An 18,728-nucleotide genomic window follows, 5' to 3' on the forward strand; every position below is an offset into this window, starting at 1 on the left:
GAAAAGTGCACCAACCCCACTGCCTGCACCAATTGCATTCACCAAGGTATCAACAACACAAACCACAATGCCTTAGATAAAACATGTCCAATATTCATAAAAGAAAGGGAGATCCTAGCCACTATAACACTAGAAAAAGTGGATAGACGAAAAGCAATCACTACATACGAAGAACGTCACCCACAAAACACATCATACGCAAAAAAGGCAGCAATTATACCAACATCACTTCCAACACAATCCACAACTCACACACCAATAACAACCAGAACACCAAAAATTGACAAAATGCAAGCAACCAGCTCCAGCAACGCCAACAATAATCCATCACACTCATCAAACTTACCACATAATTCGCCTCCACCACATACATCGGTCTCAATGCAAAGAGAACAAACTGACTACTCATGCTGAAAACAGTGAACGACGTACGCAATCCCTTCCGCAGCCCCTAACGAGCACAAAAACTCATCCCGTGAGAACAACTGCGTCCTTTTAATTACATATTTACACAATACATCGGTTTGTGTGTGTGTGTTTGGTTGTATATACACAATGTTGCCATTGGTATTTTTGCTTACACGCTTTTTCACACATCCGCGTTATCAGTTACAATTTTTCATTGTTTAATAAACCAAAGTCAAAAACCAACAGGGTTATGCTGAAAACAGTGAAGACCGTACGGAATCCCTTACCGCATGCCCTTACCGTGCACAAAAACTCACCCCCGAGAACAACTGCGTTCTTTTAATTACATATTTACACAATACATCGGTTTGTGTGTGTATGTGTTTGGTTTTATCTACACAATGTTGCCATTGATATTTTTGCTTACACACTTTTTCAGACATCCGCGTTATCAGTTACAATTTTTCATTGTTTAATAAACCAAAGCCAAAAACCAACAAATGCAAATAGTTCATTTATCTATAATTAACAATATTCAACAGTATTTTTAAGCTATTTTAACAAAAGTTATCATTTTTCTAAGTTTATTTTGTAAATGATTTCGAAATGTACTGCTTGGCAACACTGCGTGGTGAGAGAGCAATCAGCTGGGTCGAAATTACGGAATTTTTTGAATAATCGTGAAATAAAATCTACGGTACTACGATACGGAAGGAAGGAACTTTTCGTTTACATGGGGTTCTCATTAGTTTGATTGAAACAGCTGGGTCGGAATTGCGTTTACGGGCTTCACTGTTTTCAGCATTAGGGGCTGCGGTAAGGGACTGCGTACGTCGTTCACTGTTTTCAGCAATACTCAACAGCATCGCGATAGCAAAAATTGTAAAAGAAAACAAAATCAGAATCTTGCCAAAAAATATCTCCAACAGAACCAAAAACGAGATAGAAAAGATAAATAAGACAACGAAAAGAGCCAAGCGGAGCACAAGCTCAGCTACCTTAAATACAAACAACGGCGATTCAGAATCTTCTGAATCAATGACAACCGACTAAACAACAAATAGAGTATACATACACCAATTATCCATACACGAACACAATCACATAAGCACACACAAAATTACAATAATCTATACATAGTAATTTATAAATAAGCAAACGCAACCACAAGAAAATACTTATAAAATATTTACACTATAATTCCATTTGATATGACGTTTCAAATACTGCAATGGAATATGAACGGTTATATGAGGCATTCTCTGAAAAAAAAGCCACTTGAAAAAAAAAAGTTCTTTATTTTTTTGGCAATAATATATCTTATAGTATATGTAAAAACTAAAATAAAAAATATGGTTTTAGGTCCGTGTAATGCGGGGTTGCCATACTGTCAGGGGTCAAAGTCTTTTTGCAAAAAAATTTTCGAACCGCCATAACTTTTAAACGAATGAACGGATTTTAAAACACCTTAAGACTTTTTTGTACAAAATTTCTTAAACTTTAAAACTGTGTATCATAAAAAATTTTTAAATTAATATTTCATTGGAAAAAATTAAAAAAAAATTTTTTTTTGAATTTTTAACCACTTATGCCCCCTTCGATTTTTTTCAAAAATACCCCAAAATGTTCCTTATTTCATCACCTTTTTACCCCCCAAAGGGAATTTTGGGACAGCAATATTTGTATGAGTTACAAATAAAAAACCAACTCAGTGCAACGCTCTCAATCTAACCAATCTATTTGTTTGACTACAAATTGCAATAATTTATCAGAAGCTGTGAAAAGGAAGTAAAAAATAAGACAAGCAAACAGGATTCCTTAGATTTCAAGCTGTTGCTATGATGAAAAATCATTGATTTATGGACTTTTATTATCTGCATTTAGCGTAACCCAGGTTTAACGACGTGGACGTAGCAGACATTTAATCCCTTTTTTATTTTTTTATTTTTTCATTTTTTTTTATTTATTTTTTTGTTTTTTTATTATTTTTAAACTTTTTTGTATTTTTTCAATTTTATAATTTTTTTTTTTGGTTTTTTAGTTTTTTAAGTAAAATAATTATGTATATTGAATCTTAACTTGATGTTCATGTGCTTTTGCGTTTACGTCCACGCTTTGGTGGAAAAACTACAGATTCTTCAGAGAAACTAAATGTTTTTAATAACAATTCTTCGTTACCGATAGGGATACCTGGCAAAAGACGACTATTTGTGTCCTTTTCATAAAAACTAATAACCAACGTTTTAATTTCTTCAGATAATGAATTTCCATTAATTTTATCGCTTTTTCCTTCTCTTGCTTGTTTGACGAGTTGGCGTGAACATCCAAATATCTTTGCTACTTTTCTTTCTCCCCATGAATCTGGTACAAGTTTTAATAATTCATACTTTTCAAATCTACTAATCTGTGGATCATTGAATTTATTTTTTAATTTTTCAATAATTTGCAACAAATCAGCGGAATCATTACCGTTATTAGTAGATTTATCATCTTTAGCAAAAGAAAAATCTGAATCAGATTCGTTCTCACAATCAGATTCAGATTTATTCTCAGACTCAAATTCGTTCTCAATCTTAAATTCTTCCAAATTCTTTAAATCTGTAGACGATGCAGAAGATTTCGGTTTAGATTTACATTTACCAGTAACTTTAGGCCAACCTTCTTTCACAAGCTGTTTACGACATTTATCACACAAATACAAACTGTGAGGTACGTTTTTTCCAACAATTTTTCCACTATTGACCTTACGTACATTCTTATTTTTATGATATTCATATTTAAAAGGATTATAGCACTTAGTAAAAGGCATAATTAAAAAAAAACCATATAATAAGTAGTGAAAAAAAAATACTTACTGTAGAAAACTCTTTCAATGCGATAATCGTAGAAAATGTTACACTTTGTTAGGCACGGTACTTATAATATAATACGCGTGAATAAACTCGGTTGTAAGAAGGCATACAGCATAGCCACCTAGCGGAATTTTAGGGTACTTGAATTCTTCAATTTAAACTATGTAGTTAGTATTGGACAATTATCAGTATTGGACAATTTTAAGGACTTTGTTTCCATTTATGGACATGAAATCTCTTTAATTTCTTTTACAAAATTCCTAAATAATAATTTTTCTTACATTTAGTAAAGTATGATGGAAAAAGATAATAATATAATGCAGTAGGGATGATAGTAGAGCATTTCCTTGGATTAAGAGCGTTGCGCTGAGTTGGTTTTTTATTTGTAACTCATACAAATATTGCTGTCCCAAAATTCCCTTTGGGGGGTAAAAAGGTGATGAAATAAGGAACATTTTGGGGTATTTTTGAAAAAAATCGAAGGGGGCATAAGTGGTTAAAAATTCAAAAAAAAAATTTTTTTTAATTTTTTTCAATGAAATATTAATTTAAAATTTTTTTATGATACACAGTTTTAAAGTTTAAGAAATTTTGTACAAAAAAGTCTTAAGGTGTTTTAAAATCCGTTCATTCGTTTAAAAGTTATGGCGGTTCGGAAATTTTTTTGCAAAAAACTTTGACCCCTGACAGTATGGCAACCCCGCATTACACGGACCTAAAACCATATTTTTTATTTTAGTTCTTACATATACTATAAGATATATTATTGCCAAAAAAAATAAAGAACTTTTTTTTTTCAAGTGGCTTTTTTTTCAGAGAATGCCTCATATAAACAACTACAATGAATTATTACTACTATTAAAAACATACAACCCACAAATTATATCTATACAAGAAACCCACATCCCCTCAAACTTCCAAAATATTCCTATCCCCAACAATTTTTCACTGTATTCCTACAACTCAAATCTGCCATACGGTGCAACAGCCTTTCTTGTGCATAAATCCATCCAACACCAAATGCTATCAACAAGTTAAGATTTCGAAAACGTAACATTGGAAATTTATTCCTTAAGAAAATTCAGAATTACATCGGCATACATTCCGCCCTCCTCCAACTTTCAGACACACGGCTTAGAAAAGGTATTTAACCGAACACAGGACTCACACATTATTACAAGTGACTTTAATAGCAGGCACCAAGACTGAGGCTCACACAAAAATAATCGAAAGGGTAACATACTAGCAAACTTCATCAACCAATCCAACTATATACTTTTAAATGACAAATCTCCCACTCACCTTTCTACACATAACAGGCTCACTCACCTCGACTCGACTTTCTGCTCTCCCGACCTCGCCGCACGTGCGTAATGGAAGATCTTAGACGACTCTTTCCGATTACTATTTCCTTATTTCCAATGAGAAACCACTCGCAAACACTCTTCAAGCCCGAACTCCAAGTCAATCTTGCAAATTGTTCACTATTCGAAAGAAGATGTACCCACTACGAGTCAATTAGACCTATTAGCCATAACATAAATTCCGAAGCCTCCAACCTCCAACAAATTTTACTACAATCAGCTAACGAATCAATCCCTCAAACAAAACCCACAACAAATTGAAAATTGTCCTTTGGTGGAATAGCCACCTTACTAACCTAAAAGCGAAAAAATAGACTATTCAACATATGTATTTAGAAGAAATATGACTCAGGAAAATCTCCTTAACTACAAGAAAGTAAATTCCAAATTAAAGCGCGAAATAAAGACAACCAAACAGTTATCGATACAGAAATTGACAGAATACATAAATCCCAATACACCCACAAAAACCATTTGGACAAACATTAGACGATTCTGCGGATACAAATTATCTCATGGTATTCACTGCCTACAATCGCACAAAAATCCAAGCCAGATGTATACAAATCCCAAAGACATTGCCAATGAAATCGCTACATTCTAGAGCGAAAACGCGTCAGATCTCAATTTCCCTATCGGCTTTCAAACCATAAAGAGAACAACATTAAACACCCCAGTCGACTGGATTCCTTCCAAGGAGTCGATAATTATAGAGCAAGATATAAACTACATAGAATTAACATCAGCACTCAGTAAATTGAAAGGGAAAACTCCAGGTATAGATAGAATATCGTATCCAATGATCAAAAACTCTTCAAAGTCATTGAAACAACGCCTTTTAAGATTCAATAACTCCGTTTTCTCAAAATTACATTCCACAAAGTTTCAAATATAATTTAGTTATACCACTACCGAAACCCAAAGCACAGAAAACCCTCGTATAGACCGATATCACTTAACCTCTGTCTTGCTGAAGTTCTAGACAAATAATCGCAAATCGGCTTTGGTGGTTTGTAACAAAACACAAGCTACTCAATAACCGTCAAACTGGTTTTAGAGGAAAATTAACAGCAGATACCCTACTTTTCTTAGATTATTTAGCGTCAACTAGACTCTCTTCAAAAAGCTATCTAACCCTTATATCCCTCGATTTTGAAAAGGCCTATGACAGAATCAGCATTCACACTATAGTGGAACAGCTCAAAACTTGGAAACTCGGCCCCAAAATTACGAAATACGTCATAAGCTTTATAACCCACCGTAAATTTGCGGTACGCGTTAAAAACCAATTATCTGATATCCGGCTCATGGCCAATGGAACCCCCCAGGGCTCACCCATATCCGTCATCACTTTCCTCATCGCCTACAACAAACTAAGCTCCATCATACCTCGTTACAAAGAATTCGATTTCTGTGCATACGCGGACGACTACTATATAATAATTAAAGGAAAAACTCCAGTAATAGATATGAGGAGCATTTTCAGGGGCATACTAGACTGGTGCAAGTATTCTGGAACAAGACTTTCTCAAACAAAAAGCAAATACATCCACATTTATCGTAAACACAATTGCAAATGCACAATCTTATCGCAGGAAATAAACCTCCAGCCAAGCAATGAATTAAGAGTACTAGGTGTCATATTTAACAAAAGATACAGGTGGAACTCTCACATAGATTTAATGAGCACAGCACTGATAACACAACTTAATGTCATAAAGTTCCTGGCCACTCCAAAGTTTAATTGTGATACCCAAACTTTACTCACATTGGTTAAAACGCTACTCATTCCGAATCTAAAGTGTGCATGCAAACGTGAACGGTCGTGTTTTTGATTGCTCCGCTATCGAAGTTTTAAATATGATCCTAAACCATTATAAATTCGAAATTGTGTAGTTTGCTTTACGAGACAGTAACTCTATTTTATTACATTTATTCTTTTTGGCTATTTTGCATAATATACCGATCTAAAAATGCCGTATCTTTTATGCCAACAAAGTTAAGCGTACACAAGAGAAAGTGCAGTGCGACAAGTGCAATGATCTCTTTCATTTAAATTGTGTCAACCTACAACCTGTTGACCTAGAATTCTTGCTTAAAACGGGTAAGCAATTTATCTGTGATAAGTGTGCCGCTGTTCGACGTCAATCCCTTCGAGCACCATCAACTTCCATCAACCTGGATGACGAAATTGCCACTGCTGATAATGCACCTGTGAATCCAGCAAATCTAAGTGCACAGTTATCACCACATAACAACTGCCGAAATCAACATCAGCTGATGACCTAAACAAATTAGATATCAGTCTGAAAACAATTATCAGAGAAATTGCTGCTCTGAAATCAGAAAATGCTCGTGCGATGGCTGCAATTAGCTCTCTCAAAGTGGATAAGCAGTTGCTGATTTCGCAAATAAGTGAATTGTGTGCAGAAGTAACGGAGTTACGAAAACATCAAACGGTTGATGTATCCTCTGCTCTGGTACAGCTAACCGCTGAGGTGAAAGACCTTAATTCTTTTGTTCTTGCATGTGAGTGTCATGCAAGGAACACAAAAAATGCGAAAAGCAAATCGAAGAGACAGGAGCCACTACCAGTGACTGCTGCTACGTCGCCTGTAAACGTGTCTATTGTTGCTGCTCCGCATGGTGAGACTAATGCTGAAAACAGTGAAGCCCGCACGGAATTTCCTTACCGCATGCCCTTACCGTGCACAAAACTGAGCAAAACTATTTCCCGTAGATAACAGCTGTTTTAGTTGGTTACATACATACAAACAATATTTACAAAATACATCAGTGACAAAATGGACGAAGAAGACATCGAAATTTGCGAGTTATTTCTGAATTTATTTCAACTATATATTTTATATAAAAAATACAAGGACCAAAAAAAGTGCAGAAGGTATAAAGTTCGGCCATTAAATAGGAATTGGGGCACAAGTGGTTATCAAATCCAAGTGTTCCGCCGAATGAAAACATTGGAGCCTGATGAATTGTTTTCACACACAAGGATGTCCCCGCCTGTGTATGAGCTGCTTTTAAAATTAGTGAGCAGTTCCTTGAGGAAGCCAAAACAGCGGATTGGTCCTGAGGAAAGACTATCTTTAGTTTTGCTGTATGCATATTGAGAAAGCGAGGCTTCAAGTCGATTAATATTTATTTCTTATTGGTTGTTTAGATATTTGTCACAAGGTGTATCTGTGAAGAGCATTGCATGGAGTTATACTATAAGTTAGGTGCAACGACTGTGCGCGAAATAATACAGGAAACTTGTGAAGTTATCTGGCGGCTACTTTCTCCAGTTTACGTTAGCGAACCTACAGAATCCCAGTACAGGGATATTGCGAAGGATTTTTTTGATATGTGGAACATTCCAAATTGTGTTGGTGCAATCGATGGCAAGCATGTTGCAATCAAATGTCCAGCCAAGTCAAGTTCGATGTATTATAATACAACTACAAAAAATTCTTTAGCATCGTTCTGATGGCCGTTTGTGATGCCAAGTATACTTTCACTGCAGTAAGCATCGGGAGTTATGGTAGTCAGAGTGACGGAGGTAATAAAATTTAAATGTAATAAGTTATTTCACCTAATACATATGTATATTTTACAGGCATTTTTCAACTTTCATCGTTTGGACAGAACTTGATGCAAAATACTTTGCCACTACCGCCTCCCGCGCGTATATCTATGGAATCGCCCCAACCATTACCACATTTTTTCGTTGGTGATGCTGCATTCCCATTGAGAACAAACTTGATGCGTCCATATCCCGGTTTTAACTTACCAAGAACCAAGCGGATTTTTAATTATCGCCTTTCAAGAGCGCGTAGAGTAATAGAGAACAGCTTTGGAATATTAACGGCGCGATGGAGAATTCTTCGCACCACGATTGAATGTGACCCTAAAAATTGCGAAAAAATAGTGCTGGCCTGCATTGTTTTACACAATTTTATAATTTTAAACGATCACAATCGTTGGTATTGCCCTGAAAATTATGTTGATCGACTAGAACCAGGCAACATCGTTCATCGTGGGGAATGGCGACGAGAAATTAATAGTGATTCGTCATTACCTCGTATACGGACTACAATTCGGAGAGCCTCAACAAATGCATTTAATATCCGCGATAGGCTTGCTGATTATCATAAATGAAGGAGCTTTACCATACCAAGATGACATAGACCTTTCCATTGGCGGACCCTACATATAAAATTGAAAGACATGTGAAGTGAAACAAATATAAATATAATGAATTATTTTATTATTTATGTTTATTTATTTATGAATTTTATTTACGAACTTTTAGTTATGCAATTTATATATATAAATATACTTACAAATATAAAGTCCAACTGTAAATTTATGCAGTTAAAAATATTTGGAAATATTTTCATTCTTCAAGTAGTTTTTATTTTTTCAAAATTCAGGTACAAAGTTTATACATATATTTAAAAAATCACAGTATTCATATTTCACATTCAATTCCAAGATTCTTAAAAGTAAACTTAAAAAAATGAAATAAAAGATAAAAATAAAAAACATTCAACGAATTATAAAGCTTAATTAAAAAAAATTCAAACTAAGATAAAAATACAAAAAAAATTCAAACTAATATAAAAAAAAACCCTCATTCCGGCTCCTGCTGTATTTTAAATATAACGTCGAGGATTCCTTGCATGGCCCGGGCTTGCTTAGCTGCACTCATTTTGGCAACCATTGAGCCAATCATGCAACCGAAGGAGTCCGCCGAGTTGTTTGGTTTGTTTTCTTTCTCCAGGCATCTCTTTTTCAAGAGATCGATCGCTTCCAAGATGCCACTCTCGACCTCAGCACTTCTGTCCCGTTTTTTTCCGCTAGTTCGCTGTACCTGGAGTGGAGATGTCGCTGATGTTGATGGGAATGGTGGATCTACATCATCCAAAAACTCTTCTTCTGGCACTATTGGCAACGGTGGCAACGGTGAGAGCGTAGTAGTAGCAGTTGAAGGCGTTAGCGAGGGTACTGCTGGGCACACATTTTGTGAGCACCTAATTCTTTAAAAAACATTATTAAGTATCGCTTTATAAAAATATTCCAACTATACTTACGGTCGAGGAATAACATGCGGCCTTAAAAACGACATGCTTTCAAGCAGATACCACGGCCTCTGGTAGTCTGCTCCACTGCCTGATGGTGCTTCCGATTTTCTGGCTTCTCTGCCATAGCGATCGCGAAGAGCTAACCACCTCCGTCTGCATACCTCACCTTTAAAATAACTTTGTTATGAAATTTTAAATACTAGTAAATATAGCTACCACTCACCACTTGTGCCCAGCTCCTTTCCCATCTGTTCCCATATCATGGCTTTTCTTCCCTGCAACTTATACAGAGGGTTGCTCTTGTCGTAGAGCTCCTTTTTATCTTGCACTAGGATTACAAGTTGCTCATCATTCAGCGCCATTTCCGTGTGTTATGTGTTTGCACACAAATTTATAAATATATATGCATATGCATCTCCTTGTATCGACACAATGTTGCCATTGATATTTTTGCTTACACACTTTTTCACACTTCCGCGTTATCAGTTACAATTTTTCATTGTTTAAGGGGTTACGCCACTCTAGCTACTGTAAAAAAGCAGTTTTTTAAGGATTTTTTTTACATTGAAAGAAAGGTGCCAGGAAAAAACTTTTTAAGTATATTATTAAGCATGTATTTAAGTGTAATTACAAATATTTTTATTGAAAAATATTACAAAATGGCGCCTTTGGAGTGAATCTCTGAACGCGCCCTGCGAAAAAGGCACTTCACGGCAAGCAGTACAACTGACGTAAATGTCCACCTAAACCAAATTAAAAACATTCTTCTCAATCGACGTGAGTATAGCTGTAGAAATACGTACGGGATTTTAGAAATATTGAAATTTGTGTATTTTGCAGATGTTTGAAGTCAAAAGTAGAATTTTTCGTCTAAAATGGAACCGTTAATTGTTTATAAAAATTTTTGTAATTAATTAATAAAAAAATCCGTACGTATTTCAGTGCGGAATAATGTTCTAAAGATCCTTGTACAATTACAAGTGAAAATATTAAAAATTGTTTGTGTTATGCTGCTTGCCGTTTTGAAAAATCACGTTTTGAGATAAACACGCTTTAAATTTGAATAGTCGGTTCAGAGACGTCAGAGGCGCTCGCGCAAAAGTGCGAAATATTAGAGATAAACATTTTTTTCACGCATAGGACTTTTTGTTTTATATTCTAAAGAGTTTAAAGCATCTTTTAAGCAAAAAAAAAAAATTTCGATATTTTGAAAATCCTAGAGTGGCCTAACCACTTAATAAACCAAAGCCAAAAACCAACAAATGCAAATAGTTCATTTATCTATAATTTTCATTATTGAACAGTATTTTTAAGCTATTTTAACAAAAATTATCATTTTTCTAAGTTTATTTTGTAAATTATTTCGAAATGTATTGCTTGGCAACACTGCGTGGTGAGAGAGCAATCAGCTGGGTCAAAACTACGGAATTTTTTTAATAATCGTGAAATAAAATCTACGGTACTACCATACGGAAGGAAGGAACTTTTCGTTTACATGGGGTTCTCATTAGTTTGATTGAAACAGCTGGGTCGGAATTGCGTTTACGGGTTTCACTGTTTTCAGCATAATTCGTTTTCCTCTGCTTCGCACTCTCATGCTGCAGAGAACATTGATGTATAGAGAAGTCTTAATGACAGGAAAGTGTTCATTTTCGAGGGGTACTCATCTCGCGAAGACAATTTCACCACTGACACATTTTTCACCAATAGTTAACAGCGTAAAAGGCAATTCGGAAAATTTAACAGCAAGTGAGTATTATTAACAGCAGTTAGCAATGTAAGATATTATTAGAAAAGTTTGTGTGAGGGGCGTAATGTATTTGACATTACAGGTGCTTTTTTTTGTGATTTATTTCGCCCTTTGGAATTTGGAAAATTGCGCCAGAATAATAAATGTCAATCGCAAAAAGTTAACGGGATTTAAGTTTTGCGAAATTGCGAAGGCGACTTGCAAATTCCAAAGGGCGGACTTTTATTCGGGCGTTAAAATCGGTATTCGAGTGTTTAAAGTGCGTTAAAAATTAAGCGTTTTTTTCAAAGCGTCGTGCGTGTATTCGAGTGTTTAAAGTGCGATAAAAATTTAGCGTTTTTTTTCAAAGCGCCGTGCGTAATAAAAAATTAATTAAAATCAAAAAATTGAAAATTAAAAAAAAAATGAGTGATAGATTGTGTCGCATACGCGGATGTTCGCAGAACGAGAAGCGGCTGTTTGCGTTCCCTAAGGATCCGGAGGAAGTGGCAAAGTGGAGGGCCAACTTGAAAATCCCGACGGCGGTGCATCTTCCCCCCACAACTCATATGTGTGCGTAAAGCATTTTGAGCCATATGTTGTGGGGGGAAAATGTTTAAGAAAGGGTGCCATCCCCACCCTTCGTTTAGGTAAGTTTTTGCGCAATACATAAGTAGGTATGTGTGTTTTTATATTTCGCTGAAGCGAACGTACAAGAATAGCAAACACACATACCTACATATGTATTGCATACATTTGATATAATATTAGGGTGGATAGGTTTCATTGAGGGTGAGGCTTGCTAACTGGCAACATTAGAGTTTTGAGGGAGGAAAGTGGAGGAAGTTGAGAAATTTAAACTAATTTTTGAATGTAAATTATGTTACATATGCATATGTATGTGCATATATATTGAATGTGAATTATGTTACATATGCATATATATAAATAACTATAAATGGGAATTACCAAGTGTGATAAAATTACCGAGGGAGTAGTTTTGAGGGATTTAGGATATGTATATAATTTCATAAAAAATAATTTTTTATTAATAACCATAATATTGTTTACAATACACGGCAACCAATCGGAAAATTTTAAGCAAAATTAGTTTATTAATTTTCTATCTGAAACCGTTTTTGAACTTTGCATTTGGGTCATAGTTGAACAGCTTATGCGGATTATGAAGTCTAGAGTGCGCTATAAATAGTGGGAAATAGGAAAAACTAAGATTTTTTAGATTAAATTTAAGCAAATATTCGATTATTAGTGACGAATGAGAGTGGTGGCGCGGCCTGGGAGCTGTGGGGAGAGAGTTCCATCATAAAAACAAGCCTATAACCTTCATTGGGTGAAAATATAAATGCATACAAATTTTTTTGGTGTTTGCATACATGCATACAAATTTTGGTGTTGTCGTTTCGTAGTGATGCGTTATATGTAGTTTGATGAATTATTATATGTTTATGAATTATTATATGTTTTTAAATTATTGAATGTTTATAAATTATTATATTATAAAATAAATTTTTTTAATAGGGCATGACGATGACCCTACGTACAGCTGTACAATACCGAAGAAGCAACGAAGCTGTTGCGTGGTAGGATGCGTGGTGGAAAAGGGTCATACGTTATACGCCTTTCCTCGACGCGGAGAGGGTCGAAATAGTTGGGCCCTGGCTTGCAACGTGCAACCAGCCGATACTGACAGGTTATATGTTTGTAAGCGCCACTTTAGTCCAGAGCAAGTAACTCGTTATAAAGTTTTAGATGGGGCTGTTCCATCTTTAAGATTAGAGCCAGTTACTAGAAGTCGCTCACCTAGTACTGGCTCTGATTGGGTTTGCCCGCCCGTTACTTAAGTGTACGTAAATCGTACAGTAGGTGTAGGAAACGATCTTACGTTAGAAGAATTCGCAAAATATTCCATGCTAGAGGAAACAAGGCAGGTACCCAAAAACAAAAACATCTGTGAGGACTTAGAAATCACAAGCAGTAGCGAACGATTTGCTCAGGCTGCTCGTTATTATCGGAGCAATGAAATAAAATAAAAAAAAAGAATTCAAGAGTTAGAAGCAACTATTAACTATTTTTTATAGAACCCCAAAAAGCCCCCATAAAACGAAAATCTAAGAAAAAATCGAAAAACAATATTTTATATTACTTTTATGAAAATAGTTAATACAAAAAAAATTAGTTATTTCATAATTGGTTGTTATTCCCTGACCAATTATGAAGAGAAACTGAGTTATCCGGTTAAAATATATTCATTTTCCAGGTTTTTACATGAAATCTACGAAAAAGTATTTTTTTCCCATGCAAAATACATGGGATATTTCAAAGCCCCGGCGGCACCATTAAATATGGTCTGATTAAAAAAAAAAATACGGGTCTTTTTATTTTTCATTCTTTACTATTTTGGGGGGCGGCAGCATACAAATTTTTTTTGGACCACCCTAATATATACATATACATAAATTTCTGTGAATAAAAATAAAAAATTAAAATTAAAAAAATTAGTATTTCATTTTCTTAAGGATAATAATATTTATTTGGTAAGAGGATCTTAAAGAAACATATACCAATAATATAATTCGACAGGATTTCATTAGAATATCAATACACATATTCGTTCAGCTCAATAAAATAAATATCTGCATATGAAAAATTGTTCCTATGGACGTGCAAAAGCAAACACGCATATACAGTACATAAATACATGCATACAAACTGCCATAGCCATACATACATATGAGGCTGCGAGCACTTGCGACAGAAAAAATATTTCGATTTGCTATTGCTGTCGAGAATTTAGAACACATATTTACATACATATATTGATGTATACATATGTACGGAGCCGCGGCCACTCGACTTGACAAAAATTGAAGATTTACCAAGTATTGGCAAATAATTCAACGCGAAATATTACAATATTGACTATTTTCAAATTGACGAGAAAATTGTCATATGGGTATATGAGCAGATGAGCTCGAACTTAGTGTTATAGAATATTTTGGATTTTTCAGCGCCGTTGCGACTAAAAAAATCATGACCGCTGCGACTGCGCCTATGAATGTATTTTGTTCTTGCAGTCGCTAGGCTTATAATTTTAGCTTCGGAAACATACGCGTGCAGAGGCATAAAGCCAGTGCTTTGTGTGTGCTGTTGTATGTACATACATATGTGTATACTAATAAGCATAGTTTTGCTGGGAGTCGAGAATGTATGTATGTATATGTATGTACGGACATACATATAATAGGGCACACTTGCGCAATATGCCAATACGTGAGGTAGGTCATGGTTGCTTCAGTACATTGACCTTTTGCTTAATTGTTTCTTACATGTGTATGTATATATGTACATACATATGTATGTAATAAGAAACAGTTTAAACAGATTTTGTTACTGATATACTTACGGTAACATACGAATATGCTTTTTTATCCTATAAAATATGTAAATATGGAGGATATCTTGGGTTTGTTAAAATTATTCTTTTATTTATTTTGAATATCAAAACTTTTTTGTTCTTGTACTCGCTAGGCATAGAATGTTATCTTTGAACGACATTCGGAATTAAAGGAATAAAGTGAGTGCCCTGCGTGTGTGGTTGTATGCACATGCATATGTGTATATTAATACCTAAGCATTGTTTTGCTTGAATTCAATTCACATATTTATATTTGCATATGCCATCTTCCTGTGTGCCTGGTAATGAAGCGTTTTCTATAAAGAATTTTTTGATTTGATCAATTGAACGTACATAGTTAGGGCATCAAGTGTGCATATACGCACATGCAAATACGTCGATGCATATGCAGAAGAAATTGTTTTAGCATTTGCAAGAATTCGATCATTCGAATATTTACTCCCTAATTATTGCATGAAATATGATAAGGCGATGCTCGTGAGGTAGGTCATCTTGCTTCAGTGCATACATATGTATGCGTGCAACACTATATTTATTAAAGATGCAATAGAACTTAGTTGTCCCACATATGTATGCAAATATGTTTCTTTGAAGTTTTCTTTTATTTATTTTAAATTTCAAACTTTTATACTATCTATAAAATGCATACATATATTATTCCATGTAATAAATCTAAATTGAAAAAAATTTCGTTTGCAAAGGAACAAATGAATGCATATTCAAATGTAAATATGATAAGGTGGTGCGTCAAGAGATAGGCCATTATTACTCCAGTGCGTGTGCACGTATGTACCAAACTCTATAAGAATTGAAGATGCAATTGATCTTTTCCACAAACATAACTAACATATATTGATATACATACATATACATCAATATACCATACACTTGTATGCTCTATGAATTCTTGTCTAAAATTAATTTAGACTCGAAAAATTATTAAAAATTTTCATCAAATTTTTATGAAGTTTTCAATTTACTAAAATTTTTGTTTAAATTCTTATTTTTAGATTAAATCAACAAACAAAAAGTGATGAATGTTGGCGCATAATTTCATAATTGTATTTGTTTGAAAATATAAAGTGAATAAAATTACGTTTCTCAAGGGAACATAGAAATGCACAAGCAAATTCTTTGCAAAATGCCGCCGTCATTCGTCAGCTTGATTTCATACAGAAACCAAAGAGTGAGCGGAGCCAATGTACTTCTACATAATTCACTGTAATCAGCTCTGTTAAAAACTTCCCCGCCTTCGAGTTGAGCGAGGTGAAACAGTGTTCGCCGTTTCACTTCATTTTTGACAATTCACACTATTCGTAGCTCGTGAGAATTCTCTATATTTAACGTTCTCTGCATGCTGCTGCTGGCGATGCGCCGCTCTCTTATAGCGCTGCTGTTACTAATATAGCTAAAGTGGAGCTGACGCCAATTGCTGCTACTGCTGCTTCTACGTCCGCTCTCCCATCAACATCAACTTGCAAAAAAGCGTCGGCATTGCCGACTTCTCCTGCACCTTCATCAAATCGTACACGTGAATGGAAAACCGTAACTAGGGCTAATAGGAAAAAGGTTAAATAACCTTTAGTTATCGGTTCAAACCAAAATAGTGAATTAAGTGAAGTTCCTAACATGAAGTGGCTGCACATATCGTCCTTCTCAAACACTGTGACAGCTACCGATATTGTGGACTATGTTGCGAAACATGCAGAAATTGACCGCAAATTTCTTTCCTGCTATATGCTTATCAAAAAGGATACCCTCGTAAAAGATTTGAAGAAAATCAACTTTAAGCTAGGCGTATCTGAATTTTCCTATGATAAGCTTTTAAATGCGGATATATGGCCTACGAACGTTAAAATTCGGCCATTCACTTTTTTCAAAAAGACGTCACTCCACCTCTAATTCCGTAACTTCTGCAGCTAACTCCATCGCTAGTAATAAGTTATTAAAATTGTATTTTCAAAATATATCTGGACTTCGGACTAAATGTTCCACGGTATATATGAAAAGTTCTTTCTTAGACTTTGATATTTTTGTATTCGTTGAATCTTGGCTGAATGAAAATTTCTTCGATTGTGAAATTTTTGACCTCAATTTGTACGATGTAAAGACCGTGACCCTGTCAAATCTGGATGTTCCAGAGGAGGTGGTGTTCTCATTGCTGTTCGGAGAAAATTTCGGGCATCATTGGTTACACTTACCAATTCTGACACACTCATTGATCAGCTTTGTGTACGTGTTTATGGCTCATCTGGATCAGTTTATGTGTGCGCATCCTCCATTCCGTCGAATAGTTCGGATTATTTATACTTTGCACATGCTGACAATGTTGTGTCATTAGCATCAAGCATAGCTGGTGACAGTCATCTTTGTGTCCTTGGTGATTTTAATTTATGTCGTCTGAGTTGGTCCCCACTTAGAAACTCGGCTGCTTTTATGGCTTCTAATGTAAATTCTTCAGCCGAAATTCATGTCATTGATAGCTTTTTAAGCATTGATTTATCACAAATTAATGGTTTTTATAATAGCCTTAATAGAATCTTAGATCTAATGTTCATTTCAAACAACATCTTTAACCGATAAACATCATGTTCCTCTCTCTCTTGAGTTGGAATTTTATGAGTTTTCTGAGGTATCCGATGAGCCTAACATCAAATTTAACTACAACTTATGCGACTTCTCAATTTTTAACGAAATTTTATTAAGTATTGACTGGGATAATGCCTTCCACGACAATGATGTTACCTCTTGTTTTAATTTTTTTAAGACTAGGGTTTCTGAGCTGTGTTTGAAGCACATGCCTGTTTATCATAAGAAAGAATATAATACACCTTGGCATACCAAACGGCTTAGGCATCTAAAGAACAAATTTTCTAAACTGTATAAAAGGTCTGGAGACCCAATGCACTTCTCAAAATTTCAATGCCATTTAAAAGAGTTTAACTGTTTGAACAAGTTCTTATATAGAAATTACATCTTGAATTTCGAAAACAATATTATTATATTATTTCGGATTCGAAGGCCTTTTGGCAATTCATCAAATCAAAAAAGTCTTGCTCAATGGTGCCAAACAATGTTTTTTATAATGGTAAATATGCAAATTCTGCCATAGAATCTGCCAATTTATTTGCTGACTTTTTCTGCTCTAATTTTGAACCCGACTTAGACTCCGATTCTAGTTTACCCTCTAACTGGAAATTTACTTCCGTTACGCCTATATTTAAGAGTGGAAATAAAAACGATGTTAGCAACTACAAACTTTTTGAGATAACAGTGAATGAAAAGTTATATTTTGCTGTCAAAGGCCTAATATCTACCAACCAGCATGGTTTCGTTGCAAGTCGCTCCACTGTCACTAACTTGTCTATTTTCAATGATTACTGCATTTCAGCCTTCCAGAACAGATCTCAAGTTGATGCAATTTATACAGACTTCTCTAAAGCGTTTGACAAAGTATCGCACCGAATACTCTTGTCGAAGCTTGCATCATTGGGTATACACTCCACGTTTTTGTCGTGGATCAAATCATATTTGTCCAACAGGCACTGCGTTGTAGCCGTTGATAATACGACATCCCGTGCATTTATTGCATCCTCTGGTGTCCCACAGGGAAGTATTCTAGGACCCCTCCTCTTTATACTCTTTATTAACGATATTGGTTCTTGCTTTTCGTTTGCAGAACACTTGTTGTATGCTGATGATCTTAAAATATTTGCGGTGATTAACAAAGTTAGGGACTCTGAAAAGTTGCAAACCGACTTGCACAATGTCCGGGACTGGTGCTATTTAAACCATTTGTCACTAAATATTAGCAAATGCTTTCACGTAAAATATGCTAAATCGAACAATACTTTGCAT

At 35.0% G+C, this 18,728-nt stretch overlaps 1 protein-coding gene and 1 pseudogene across 1 annotated transcript; one reads left to right on the forward strand and one right to left on the reverse strand.

Annotated features, from left to right (window-relative positions):
- The first annotated feature begins 8,107 nt into the window (after positions 1 to 8,107).
- On the forward strand, positions 8,108 to 8,837 carry LOC129250519 (uncharacterized; annotated as a pseudogene).
- A 417-nt stretch (positions 8,838 to 9,254) lies between these two features.
- On the reverse strand, positions 9,255 to 10,067 carry LOC129250520 (transcription factor Adf-1-like). The gene is made up of 3 exons (XM_054890140.1): positions 9,929 to 10,067; positions 9,715 to 9,871; positions 9,255 to 9,654 (listed from the first exon to the last, which is right to left on the reverse strand). The coding sequence occupies exons 1-3, from the start codon at positions 10,065 to 10,067 to the stop codon at positions 9,255 to 9,257; spliced, it is 696 nt and encodes a 231-aa protein (XP_054746115.1).
- Positions 10,068 to 18,728: the final 8,661 nt, after the last annotated feature.

Source organism: Anastrepha obliqua, chromosome 6, assembly GCF_027943255.1.
Source record: "Anastrepha obliqua isolate idAnaObli1 chromosome 6, idAnaObli1_1.0, whole genome shotgun sequence".
NCBI lineage: Eukaryota > Metazoa > Arthropoda > Insecta > Diptera > Tephritidae > Anastrepha > Anastrepha obliqua.